The following is a 13,510-nucleotide window of genomic DNA, read 5'->3' as shown; positions in this document are numbered from 1 at the left end:
GCTACCAGCTAGTTTTGTTGAACACGCTCAAAATTGACCATCGAAGTTTTGGTTTTGTCATAATCGAGTCTTGTTAAATTAGACCTTAAATTTTTATAAATGTAACAATTAAGCAACTGTTATATGCTTACCAAGGAAACTATTACACCTAACATGCCATCTCTGGATATTTTTCAAAATTTTTTTTTTTTAATACATCTTTATAAAACTATAAAATGTCATATTTGTCTACTCTAATTTCTAAATTTAGGTATGCTTAATAACCTTTTAAAATATCATATTTGCTAAAATCCTATTTTTTAATATTTTTATAATCATTTATTGTAATTTTTAATTATTATAATTATAAGATAATAAAAAATATCCATGATTACCCTGGTTGTAATTCTCCCTTTTAGGAATACATGAATCGTAATTCTCCCTTTTAGGAATACATGAATCAAACTCTCAGAGGATATCATAAATACAAAATAATCACCGAAAACACAAAGTCATCGCTGCTGCCATAGTTTAGGCTTCGTCGTCGCCAAAGTTTGTCATAGTCGGTAGTTTTTTCAAGTCGCCATCTTCAACAATTTCCATCCCAGCGTTTAAAGGTATTTCCCGAACCAATTAATATGCAATTTCATTGCCATTGCCACTTTCAATGGTGGATTAAATCCCAATGTTTATAATCTACTTAGAGAAATTACAGAAAAGCTTATGAAATCAAAATATTTTTTAACAATCATTCTGACATGTCTTATGAAAATGTAAACATACGCATCGAATTCGAATATAATGAATGTATCATCTTTATTTGATTATTTAACACTAATATATATATATATATATATATATATATATATATATATATATATATATATATATAATAGGATATCATGAATTAACGTAACCAATTACGACGCAAGTATGCAACATTATTTAATACACTTCTATATTTTCATCACTAATTGTAACATCTGTTTTATGGAATGGTCAGCTAAAGACTTAAGTATCATCTATGTGTAGTGGCGGCTAGGTTCAAAACCCAAGATCTTGGGTATTGGGCTTGTTTAATGGCTCTAACTTTAGGGTTGTGTGCATTCATCAGTCTCTATCCTCGGAGACAAAAATCCTTGCATCCATTTGAGTGCTCTTAGTGTTTATGTGTGTGTTTTTGGTGTTTTAAGCCTTAAAGTGCATCTTGGAAGAAGGTGGTGAGCTTGTTGGTTGAAGGGTTGTTTCAACATAAGAACTTGCAAATTTTGCACCTTTCGGGGCTTGGAGAGGTATAAAGTTCTTACCTTTTTGGCTTAATGTTTGATTATGCTTGTTATGGAGTCATTTGTTGGACTTTTAAGGACAGTTATTAGAGTTTGAGCAACTCCAAGACTATTGTTGGAGCTTTGATCGATTTCTAAGACTATTGTTGGAGCTTTGATCGATTTTTGGACCTCTTTGGTCCTATAAAGTTGAATGTTTGCAACCATTTCAAGTCATGCATGTCTTAATGGTCATTTTGGGTGAATCTGAGAGTTGGCATTGGAGTTTTGGACTTGGTTAGATTATGTAATGGATAAATTTAGGAACTTTATCCATTAAGTCCCTTGGAAGCTTCAGATATGAGCTTTTGAGCTCTAAACGTTAAGGCTTCAGAGCTTAATAAATTAAGTTGTTGGAACGTAAATCGTGACGCGGTGGGATGTTGATCACGGTGCGGGGCACGAGGCCTAGTCGCGACTGTTTTGTCTTTTCTTGACTGTGTCGCAACCAAGGAGCTAGTTGTTACACGATGGTTGGTTGTGGTTTACCATTAACTTTGACCGTTGACCGTTGACTTTTGGTCAAACTTGGAGGTTTTGAGCTATAGACTAAGGTTTAGCTTGTGATTGGTTTAGGTAGTTTGTGTAACTTATTATTTGGGTATTTGGGTAGTCAGATTCATCTCTGGGATTTAGTTGAGTCTTATCACTATGTTGTAGGACACTATGTGTCATTGTATGCTTGTTGTCTTTATGACTCTTGTTGGTTTGATGTTATGCTTGTTGGGATGGGCTTGTTTATAAGGTTTTTAGGTTAGCCTGTTCATATGTCTATTGGGTTGGGACCACCTATATACCTGTTGGGTTTGGCCCGTTATTGTATGGTATGTGGTATTAATGGGAACTCACTAAGCTTTTTGCTTATTGTTTTAATTTTAAATTTCTAGGTGCTTTTGGTAGCAAAAGGGAAGAGTGTGATTGCACAACATCTACTTTTATGTTTTAGAGATCTTCCACACTCTTGATTTTATAACTTTGATTTGATGATGTTTGAAACAAATGGTTGATTACTCTTTTGAGAATTAAATTAATTCAGTTTTCATTTAAGTTTTAAATGAAAATTTTGGGTTGAAATATGGGACGTTACAAGTTAGTATCAGAGCCTTGGTTTGAGGGATTCATGCTAGCACATGATGTGTCTTAACTCAAACTGAGGACTAAGGGATTCTTTTTACATAAACGTTTTCTGAAAAGTTTTTACAAAAAGAAAAGAAAATGTGACGTGTGTAATCAGCCTAAGCTCAAGTAAGTAATTCCCAAAATACTCATACATGTTGTTATGATATATGTGTTATAATATGATGTGTATGAGAAAAGTTAGACTAAGGATCTGGTCAAGATTGCATGTTAGAATGCTTGCTTAGGAGAGATGCATTTGTATATGTTATATGACCTGTTAGAGATGCATGATAGTACGTAGGCTAAGAATCTTTCAGGAATTGCATGTTAGAATTGCCTTAAGGTTACTATGCCTTATCGTTTGATGGACTTTTTGCTTGAATGTTGCCTGCTTTGTGTTATGTGAAACTTATATTGATATTAATTAACTATTAAGAGAAAGCTTTAAGTTGCATGTCACAAAAATTAAAGGGTAAATGTCACTGTAGCCCTATGAAGTTTCATGATTTGGTTTAAATGGTCTCTTTTGTTTTTTTTTTTGGCATTTAAGGGGAACAAAATGTAGTTTTACTGACTCTTCAAGCCATTCTATAGAAAAAGAATGGGTAAGCCGGTTAACCCCATCCTACTCAGCATTTTTTTAAGACACCTCATGTTAATTTTTGACACGTCAAAAGATTCATTGCCACATCAATAAATGATGTTTTGACCTAGTTAACCCTTTTGTAAATAAGTCATTCACCCATCACTATCTTCTTCCCCTTTCTTCTTCTACCGTATCTCCCCTAATCGATACCATGGCCGTGTATATGAAGATTAATCTTCATTTTGCTGGCATTTTTACTAGGTATCCTGCAATAAGTTACTCAGATGGAGCCGAGCAACACTTTGAAGATGTCGATTTTGCAGGAATGGATGTTAAAGAATTTCTACTATTGATTCAAAGATCGCAAACGAGGAATGTGTGAATGTGTATTTTTGCATGCCAGATATAGAGTTTCCTGAAGGATTGAGGATAATAGCCATCGAGAAAGACTGCTAAGAGTTCATTGAAGTTGGGTACGACAACGGATGTGTAATTCAAGTTTACATGGATCATCTTGGTTCTAATGTCCATCAATGGATACTAGATGACGAAGCTGAAGTTTGCAGTCCTGAAGATAAGATGTCGGGTGTAGGGGAATAATCAGGACTTGCATAGCCTGGGACCTTTTCAGAACGAGATTGATGACTTGTAAGGTAATGTACATGATGATCTTGATTCCGCTCCTATGAATAAGACCATAAATGATGTTTTTTTTTAGAGTGCAATCAATCCCATCAAGTCCTCCTGATGAGGAGGCAAATTTTCGTATGGATGGCAATGACACAAATGTTGAGGAAGTGACAACCTATAATGAAAATATTAACTGGAAAAAACAAAAATCCGTGTTAGGTATGAGATTTGAAAGTCCAAAATAGTTAAAACATATGTTATGTAATTATGTTGTGGAAAATGGGTATCAGTTGTGTTACAAGAAAAATGACAGTAGGAGACTTTTAATGAAATGTTGTTCTGGCCAGTGTAAGTTTAGACTTTGGGCCTCATGGATGAGTGAAGAACAATCTTTCCAGATTAAGTCACTCATAGATGAGCACAATTGTGCAAGAAATTTCAAATTGGGATCAATTGTTAGATATGCTTGGATAGGCAGTCATTTTACATCTGAGTTCTTAAATAAGAAAAAAAAAAATGAGTGTTAGGATGCTTAAAGAAGAGGTCAAACAAACTTTTGGAATAGATGTGAGTATGGGACAGTGTAGAAGAGCAAAGAAACATGTCATTGAGCTTATTGAAGGAACACTTGTTGAGCACTATGCAAAACTTTGGTCTTATGGAGAGGAGATAAGAAGATCAAACCCTGGATCAACTGTGAAGATTAGTGTCAATAGTATGCCTGATGGGAAGATTTATTTCAGTAACATGTATGTATGTTTTGAGGGACTAAAGCAAGGATGGAGAGGTAGTTGTAGAAGAGTAATAAATTTGGATGGGTGTTTCTTGAAAGGCTTATGTACAGGAGAGTTAATATGTGCAGTTGGTAAGGATGCTAATAATCACATATTTCCAATTGCATGGGCAGTTGTTTGTGTGGAAAAAAAAGGAGAATTGGAAATGGTTTTTGGAGAATTTAAGGGATGATCTAGGATTGGAAAATGGTTTTGGTGTTACTTTGATGTCAGATCAACATAAGGTATCCTTTAATTTTAGTCTAATTGTTGTTGTTTGTTTTTAAAATTTTACTTTTTGGTGTAGGGTTTGTTGGAAGTTGTGAATGAAATTTTGCCTACTGCAGAACATATGCAGTGTGCAAGGCATATTTTAGCAAACTTTAGGAAAATATTTACAGGAGTGCATTATGAGAAGATGTTTTGGAGGGCATCCAAGGCATCCACTGAGCCTTTGTTTAATGCACAAATGAAGGAAATCCAAATTTTGAACCCTACAGCCTTTGAATACCTTATGGAGAAGAACCCCAAATCATGGTGCAGAGCTTTCTTTCAGGAGGGTAGGATCTGTGATGCAGTAGAAAATGGACTATTTGAAAGTTTTAACAATGTCATAAGAGAGGCAAGCAAAAAACCAATTATCACAATGCTTGAGGAAATTAGATTGTATGTTATGGAAAGGCAGTTTAATTTGAGCATGAAAGGTAGTGCATGGCCTGAGTTTAAACCATGTCCTAGAATTACAACATTACTTAATAAACTTAAAAAACCTCAAAGGTAAATATTCAATATCTTTAGTTTGATTACTATAAACATAAACTAACTTCCATCCAATGTGTTTAGATACTGGCAGGTTCTACCAACTGATTTAAACCAGTTCGAGACAAGAAACTTGGCTGAGTCTTACGTGGTGGATTTAGACAAGAAGACCTACTTGTGTAGAGTGTGGCAATTGAATAACTATGGTTGTGTGCATTCAGTTGCAACCATTTCCTTTCTTAACAGGGATGTTGGAAGTTATGTGGATCCAATGTACTTTGGAGCATTTTACAGGAACACTTACAAATATCCAATGAAGGGGATAAACGGGAGCAATATGTGGCCATGTACTAACTATAGTACACCACTACCACCTTTGAGGAGAAAATTGCCAGGCAGACCTAAAGTAAATAGAAGAAAGGACCCAAGTGAAAAGGCTGCAAGGCACACGGTCTCAAAGGTTGGAAAGAGAATTTTATGCGGTGTGTGTAAAGAGGTTGGACATAACAAGGTTACATGTCCTAAAGTTGACAAGCCCAAAAAACTTAAGGTCAAAAGGAAAAAGAAAGACAATGGTGGAAGTAATGGAGGTGAAGGAGGTAGTGGAACAAAAAAAATGAAGGCAGTAATCCAGGTGAAGGAGGAAGTGGAACAAAAACCAATGAAGGGGGTAACAAATGTGAAGGAGGTATTGGGAAACAACCTAAAGGAAAAGACACTACAAGGAAAAAGGAAGTATTCTGAAAGGATTTTAAAAAAGAAGTTGGGTAAAAGGGTTGAAGGAAAGAAAGAAGAAGGCAATACTAGTGCTAATCCACCAGATATTGAATAAGGATAATGTGTTTGTTTTGTGTTTAAGTTGTTGGATGTTCTTGGATTTAGTTATGGATGTTTGTTGGATGTGCTTGGATTTACGTATGGATGTTTGATGCTTGTTTATTTTATATCTGGATTTTGTTACCTATATGTTTGTGGTTATGTTATTTGAGATCTGATATGCATGTCTATATTATGTAATGAACGTGCATGGTTGTGTTAATAAGTTTCTGTATTATTGTATATTTATGTGGTCCCAATTGTGGTCCACTAAACTAATCTGCGAATATAGTATGTCCATGCATATTAAAGATAAAGTGTGCCAAAAACTATGTTTTCATTACAACTTTTTTTGGTTCACAAAACCACATTTATCGAAACTATTAAAAATCAACAATAAATTACCATTCTTAACCAATTACAACTTGTACACTATTATGACAAAGAAAATAACCCAACTAACAAATAAACTAAATTTAAGCTTCCAAACATCGAACTGAAGCTTCTTATTTGACCTAAGCAAAGTTGCAATCATCATAGCCTCACCGGTTGTGCTCGTTGTATGAACTTCATCTACCCAACAAATAAACCCATTTCGGGGATCTTGAGATTAGATATTTGTGAGAAACAAATGATTTACGCATCATATAAATTTCAAATCCAGGGCAACAGTAAAACAAAAATTAAAATCAGCTTTTACCTTTTTGGGGCAAGCGTAAAAGGCTCGGCCTGGGTTGCTCCGAGTTATTGACGTTCGTATTATAGCATCATACCCACAGGAACATGCCACTGGTTTGAAGCTTCCTTCCATCTTCATACCTTCAATTTGCACCGAGAGAAAGCCAACCAAGAAATAACAAAGAGTAAATGGTAACAGATCTATGTGAATGGTATATATTGGTAAGTACAATGTCAAATGATGAAAATACCCCCAAGTATCTCATTAACTAAGGCGACAATTCTAGGGTTACTGTTATAAACATAGTATATTTTAATGTTAAACTAATATATTGCTTAGTTAACGATTACATATTGATTTATACAAAATGCCTGCTAACACAGGACTTCATCTTCCACTTCAAACGATTACACCAAAAAGACACTAATCCACATAAACCCTAATAGACAATATTGCAGATTAACACAAAAAACACAGACAAAGGGCGAGTCAACAAATAACATCAGAAGCACGATTACATTAGAGTGTGCATTTTGTCTACCAGAAAACCAAGCTTCACCACCACCAGTCCCACCATCACAACTGTCATAGCTTTCATCTTCTTATCCTGACGGTCTAATCGGCGCTGAACGGCAAGCATTTCGACCCTTGATATCACATAACCGTACCCCATTTCCTCCTTAATGCAATCCATCTCCACCTGTGTTTCTGCCATTCTCTCCCCACAATCGCAAAAAATTGTGTGTATGTCATTGAATTTCATCCGGTCTCGAGAATTTAACGAGATCGAATCTGGTGATGGTGGTGGGGTAGCCATCTCGTGATACTCGTGAAAGGGATTGTCTCCTTCTTGTCAGTAATTGTTTGGCCAAAAATGGGTATAATTTATTAGGGTTTGCTTTATTAAACCCTCCCTTTATATATATATATATATATATATATATATATATATATATATATATATATATATATATATATATATATATATATATATTGGGACCACAATGACCCTTAGGGACCAAGCAAACGATTCGACTCAAATCGGTGACGTGTAGGGCGAGTCGACTCCGAATGAACTCATTACATGACTTGGAGTGTGACTAGGCTAAGAAACCTGTAATAACAGGTCATTGGACTACTTTAGCCGGTAAAACTACTTTTTGTTCCCCTTAAACGCCAAAAAAAAAGGGACCATTTAAACCAAATCATGAAACTTCATAGGGCTACAGTGACATTTACCTAAAATTAAATAGTTTTAGAGTGTTTGGTTCAGCTCTACTGCGTAGCTCTGGTTAGAGTCTAACCGTTGTAGTGCAAGATCTTTTAGTTGAAAGACTGATTAATTTTTGTTGCATGCAATTGAATTTGTAAGATAGTTAGTTGACATTAGTAGAAGTTTATTCCGCATCTGATAGTAGGGTGGGGAGGGATTCCTAATGACCTAACAAAAGTGTTATAATATGCTAGTATGGTCATTTGTGTAAGAGGAATCCTAGAAGGAGAATCTAAGAAGATTAGTGGTATGTGTGTGTGTGTTCGTTGAACATGTGTGCATTTGATTAGAATGTTTAGTAGTGGTAGTGTATAGTGACTTGGAAACCTCGAGATTACTCTTGGTACGAGTACGAGTAGGTGTGGAAGGTAGTATGGGCTTGTACTACTAAAAGCACAAGATCTGTATAGGGATCATGAAGATTTGAAGGGTTACTAAGGAGCTAGTTGAAAGTAAATAGTGTGGTTTTGGTTAGGCGGGATGAGGATGACCGCGATTATAGTTCGGCCCTAGTGTCCATAATGGTTTGAGTCTAAGTGTTGCATATTTGCACGAGTTGGTTGATTCTGAAGTCTTGAGGGTGTTATCCGTAGTGTTATCATATTGAGTTGTAGGACTCAAGAAAGAAGCGTTAGTGACGGTTGTCATAGAGATTGCAGTCCTTGTCTGTAACACTCGGTTTCGAATTGCTTCATTATTCGGGGTTGTAGCCGATCGTCGGTTATCATAAGGCTTAGGGCCTTGGGGAAGAAAGGATTTGGCCCTTTTTGGATGTGGGTGTTATATTTTAAGTGATCCAAGTGTTCGATGATGTTTCAGAGCCCAAGGGTATAATCAAAATTTGTTAGTTCGGGTCTTTATGAATTTTGGGTTCCTTTTCGGGAAGTTTTAAGGCGAGAGAGAGTTGATAGAAGCGTAGGGCTTCTCGTCACCTTTCCGTGGATGTAAAGTTTGTTGGAAACGGACGTATAACGAAGGAGTTAAGGCCAAATGAAGTTTTAGAGTTTTGGAAGGCCATCTAGTACGCGGGGCGTACTAGATGTGTATGCGGGGCGTACCGAGTAAGTTAGTCGTGGCTGGTCGATGAGTACGTCAAGCGTACTAAGGGGTATGCGGGGCGTACTCCTTTCAGCCATGAAACCCTAATTTTTGGTTCTTGACCCTATTTAAACCTCATTTCCTTAATGAACCTTGTCTTTTATCAGCCTCTAAGCCTCCTAAGCCCTAGTAGTCGACCCTTATCATTTATCTTGGAGCTTTTAAGCCATTGTGAAGAATCTTGGAGTATTTTGTGCACTTTGAAGAGTTTGGAGTTTGTTGAAAAATCAGGACTTGGAGGGGAGCTTGTAGATCCAGGGGTTTCTCATATTTTGCAACCAACTGAAGGTAAAAAGCTTTGATCTTGTCATCTCTTTTGGTTGGATCTTCCTTTGGGTTGTTTATGGTCGTTTTAGCCTCTTTTGGTGACCCTTGTGAGCTAAGGTTGTTTCAGAGTCTTAATCTTGTAGATATAGACGTTTTAGGTGTCCTACAAGCATAAAAAATGTGATCTTTATGGTTTATTTAGACTCATGCATGTATTAAGACCCTTCATTAACCTCTTTTGAGCTCTAGAGCCCCATTAAGTCATGCATGCAAGTAAAGTTGCCAACTTTACGTAATAAGCCATCCATAGGAATTAGATCTGAGAGTTTGGAGCAAGGAGTTAAGTGGTTAAGTGCTTAATGGAGAAGAATGGGATTCAAGGTAGTACGTTGGGCATACCCATCTTGTACGCTGCGCGTACTAGTCCCAAAGGGTGTATGTTGGGCGTACCAGCTAAGTACGCGGGGCCTACCAGCTGAGTACATGGGGCATACTTGACCTGTTGGACTTTTCTTGTTTTGTTGACTTGTTGTACATAGATCGTTAACCAGAAGTTTGACCAGGGTTGACCATTGGTTAATTTGAGCCTTTTTGGATATTGGGCCTTCTCCGGTTAGGCCTATGATGGATTTAGGCCCAATTTGGATATTTGGGCCTTATGGTGTTATTTCGTGTTTGGGTTATCTTTTGGGCTTGGTTGCTTGGGGAATTTTGGGCCATCTGAGAACAAGTGTTTTAGATTAGGGAAAATTTAATGGGATTTAGTGTAAGGCCCATGTAAGGGTTTGGGCCCAATTTGGAAAATTGGGTCATAAGTGGGCTTTAGATGATTATTTGGTTTGTGGGCCTTTTGAGTGGGAGTTTGGTCCTTAGTCTTGGACAAAACTAGGTGAGGGGTAAAATGGTATTTTTACCACATATATATGGATTGTTGGATTTGGATTGGAACCTAATTGTTAATTGGGTGTTATTTGTTTGATAGCATGGGGATTCTAGCGGATCTACAGTTAGAGATTTATTTGTAGGTTCAGCTGTCGAGGTGAGTCTCCTCACTGTAGTATGGTTCGAAGGCACCAATGCCAGACCATTTGGTTTATGTATTGTATGAAGACCAAGGGGTGGCCCTTGGTATGTGTATGAAAGACCAGGAGGTGGCTGCTAGCAGATCTGTATGCGAGACTAGAGTTTGGACTTTGGCAGTTAAGTAGATAAGTAGTCGTAGAATATGCTAGTTGTCTTTGTGATGCTTGCATGGAAGACCAGGAGGTGGCTCCTGACACTTTTCTATAAGACCTAGGGTTTTGGTCCTCGGCTTGACAAAGAAAGACCATGATACGACTCATGGCATAATGGCAAGACTATGTTAGCACATAGCACCTCCTATTGTATGTGTTATGTATGGCTTGTATTTCATGTATGGTATGTGGTATTTGGGGAACTCCTTAAGTTTTGTGCTTACAGTTTGTGGTTTATGGTTTCAGGTACTTTTGGTTCGAAATGGAAGGGCCCGACTTAATCACAGTGCGTACACCCGTGTTTTCCGCAAACTCGTGATTTTGGGAATGTACTCTGATAATTGTTTTGTTTTGAAATACTTCTAAAAGTTTAAATAAAGGATAGTTGAGTGTTTTGATTATATTAAAAATGAAATTTTTATCCTATGATTTTTGGGATGTTACATTGTCAACGCTAGTCAGCCGATGACTTGAGTTATCATTGGTTGTGACGATTTTATATCTTTGGCTCACGTGTTTGAGGAGAAGAGAGATCGGACTTTCAATAGTCATTAGATAGATTAAAGGGAAGATGTTTTTTGCACCAGTTTCTATGTTAGGAGGTAGGGTTCGACTTGTTGTGAAGGGTTTTTCGTCTTACGTAATGGGTGTTAGTGATATTATTGTTTTGTTGGTTTAGTGATAGGAGTGAATACCATGTCGCAAGTCGAGTCTTCGACCAAGTTTTGAAGATAAGCGGGTGTCTCCGATGAGGATCGGACATATGAATTTAGAAATTGGGTTGGAAACCACAGGGTACGAGAAAGCAGATGCATATTTGATTGGACGATCCAGATATTTGCGGTTGCATCGAGGTAATTTAGGTGTGAGCATGAGAGTCATTTCAATCAGGACTGGAAATTGAGGGAATAAGGGTCTGTTTTCTTTGAAATCAGATAGTTCATGTTCAAGTTGATTGTCCCAAGTAAGTAGGAGGGGTAATTTAGGTACCAACAATCGTCGTTATCGTCGGTATGTTTCAGTTATGTGAATGATGTCTTTGGTATTTTGTTGGTTCATGTAAGGAGTTTATTAATGAGAACTTATAGGAAAGTCGTGTGGTTTAACCATCGGTTGTTAGCTATAGAATTAGTGTTTCTCGGGTCTGTTACGAGTTATAGCTAGAGCATCAGCAAGAGGTCCTTGAAGATGTAAGGAAATAGAGATTGTATGCAAATTATTCGGACGCGCAAAGTTCAATTCTTGGATACCTCGTTAACCAAAATGGTATCTTGGTTGGCCCGATCAACATCGAGGTAGCGGTGCAGTGAGAGTTTTGAGGTCTCCATCTGAGATTGAGAGTTTCTTTGGGGTTAGCTATGATATTGTTAGAATGTTTATCCTTTTCGTTTTGTGCACTCTTGAAATCAATGTTGATTCATATCAGTTGGTCAGTTTCGAGGCTCTTATTGATTTGTGGATGAAAATCGCTAGTAGTTTGATATTGACTGATTTGTGGATGACACTCGCTAGTAGTTTGAACCCTAAGTGGGGTAGAACCGAGTATTTTGATTAGATGTTCTTGGAACAGTTCAACTTTTGATTTTTGCATTTCACATCAGAAGAATCTACGACTCGAGTATGCGGGATTATTGGTTTGGTCTTATTGTTGCAAGAAAAGGTAGCATGCTATTGCTGGAGTGTTCGAGGTTGCGAAGCTTTCTTGTTCTTTTTCTTTCGTGTCAGTCAAATTTTTCCTTCATGTGTCGGGAAGAATCCAAGGATTTTCAGATCACGAGTGCTACTTGGGTAGATATCAAGTTTATGTCTTCAAGAAAGCTTGAGTTGTCTTTGCAACGGGGAACTGTTAGGCAAGGAACTCGTTGTAGCAAGTAGTTCCCTTTGGGAGCATCAAGTATTTTGTAAAGGAAGTGGATGGGTCGCTCGGGTTGTGTATCGGGTTTAGGAAGCATGGTTAGCTCTCGGTATGGATCAGGTATCTATTGTCAAAATTGGCAGTGATGATCAGTCTTAGAGTAAGGAATGCATGTTTTCGTATGGGTTTCGTTTAGGTTTCGTCTAAAGCAGGAATGAGAAAAAGACTGCACAGAAAACAACTTCGAGATGGATTACAGTTGTTAAGGTAGGAGTAATACCTTTTGGGGTTGTGTATGTCAACAATATATGGGACTTAAGCATTTTAATAATCGGCTCATTTCAATCGATTTGTTGTAGTGTTCTTCGTGAGGTTGATTGCGAATCTTTAGCATGAATTAATGGAGGTTCATATAAGGTGACAAATTCTTGCTAGGTTATTTATCCATGCTCATCGGGAGTGTGCATTCAATTTGTTTGATTGTGGAAATGATGTTTCTAGCCATCAGTTATTTATCCATGCTCATGGGGGGTGTGAACTCAATTTGTTTGATTGCGGAAATGATGTTTCTAGCCATTAGTACCCGACTATTGTTTTGAAGTGTTAGAAGCTCATATGTCGAAATAACATTGTCAAGTTCTTTATGTGTGACCTTGTGTTTGCAGTGCATTGTTAGGTTGTAACATAACACTAACTCAATAACCTCATTAAGGCTATCCGATATCCTCACAAATGAAAAAGCAAGCCACATAATCATCTAACTCCACAACCATTCCACAGGGTTGTGGAAATTGTGTCCTAAGGAACAAAAGAGAAAGAGAAAAAGAAAAAGAGCAAAATTGTGTCCTAAGGAACAAAAGAGAAAGAGAAAAAGAACGATGAAAAAGGAGAAAGATAGAGAGAAGCCTTCAACAAAAGTTGTGAAAACCCCTCACTCCACAAGACAACCACTAGAACTTTGAATGGTATTCACTAGTGAAATGGTGCCCATACCGGGTAGCCTAAGTCAAAAAGAAAAAACCCCCAAAATGATAAGCCATGAACACAATTTTAAATCCTAAATGGCTAAAACAAAACGTTATATAAAAAACGCCATTAAACCAAACAAGTTGCAAG

At 37.2% G+C, this 13,510-nt stretch overlaps 1 protein-coding gene across 1 annotated transcript; it reads left to right on the top strand.

Moving 5' to 3' along the window:
• Positions 1 to 4,155: 4,155 nt before the first annotated feature.
• On the top strand, positions 4,156 to 6,003 carry LOC145030277 (uncharacterized). The gene is made up of 4 exons (XM_078978668.1): positions 4,156 to 4,392; positions 4,547 to 4,657; positions 4,720 to 5,189; positions 5,256 to 6,003. Exons 1-4 carry the CDS (start codon positions 4,156 to 4,158, stop codon positions 6,001 to 6,003), a joined length of 1,566 nt encoding a protein of 521 aa, XP_078834794.1.
• The last annotated feature ends 7,507 nt before the right edge of the window (positions 6,004 to 13,510 follow it).

This window comes from Lactuca saligna, chromosome 2 (genome assembly GCF_052625555.1).
Source record: "Lactuca saligna cultivar CGN05327 chromosome 2, ASM5262555v1, whole genome shotgun sequence".
NCBI lineage: Eukaryota > Viridiplantae > Streptophyta > Magnoliopsida > Asterales > Asteraceae > Lactuca > Lactuca saligna.
The sequence above is the reverse complement of the archived record's forward strand: the minus strand, read 5'-3'. Positions and strand labels throughout refer to the sequence as shown.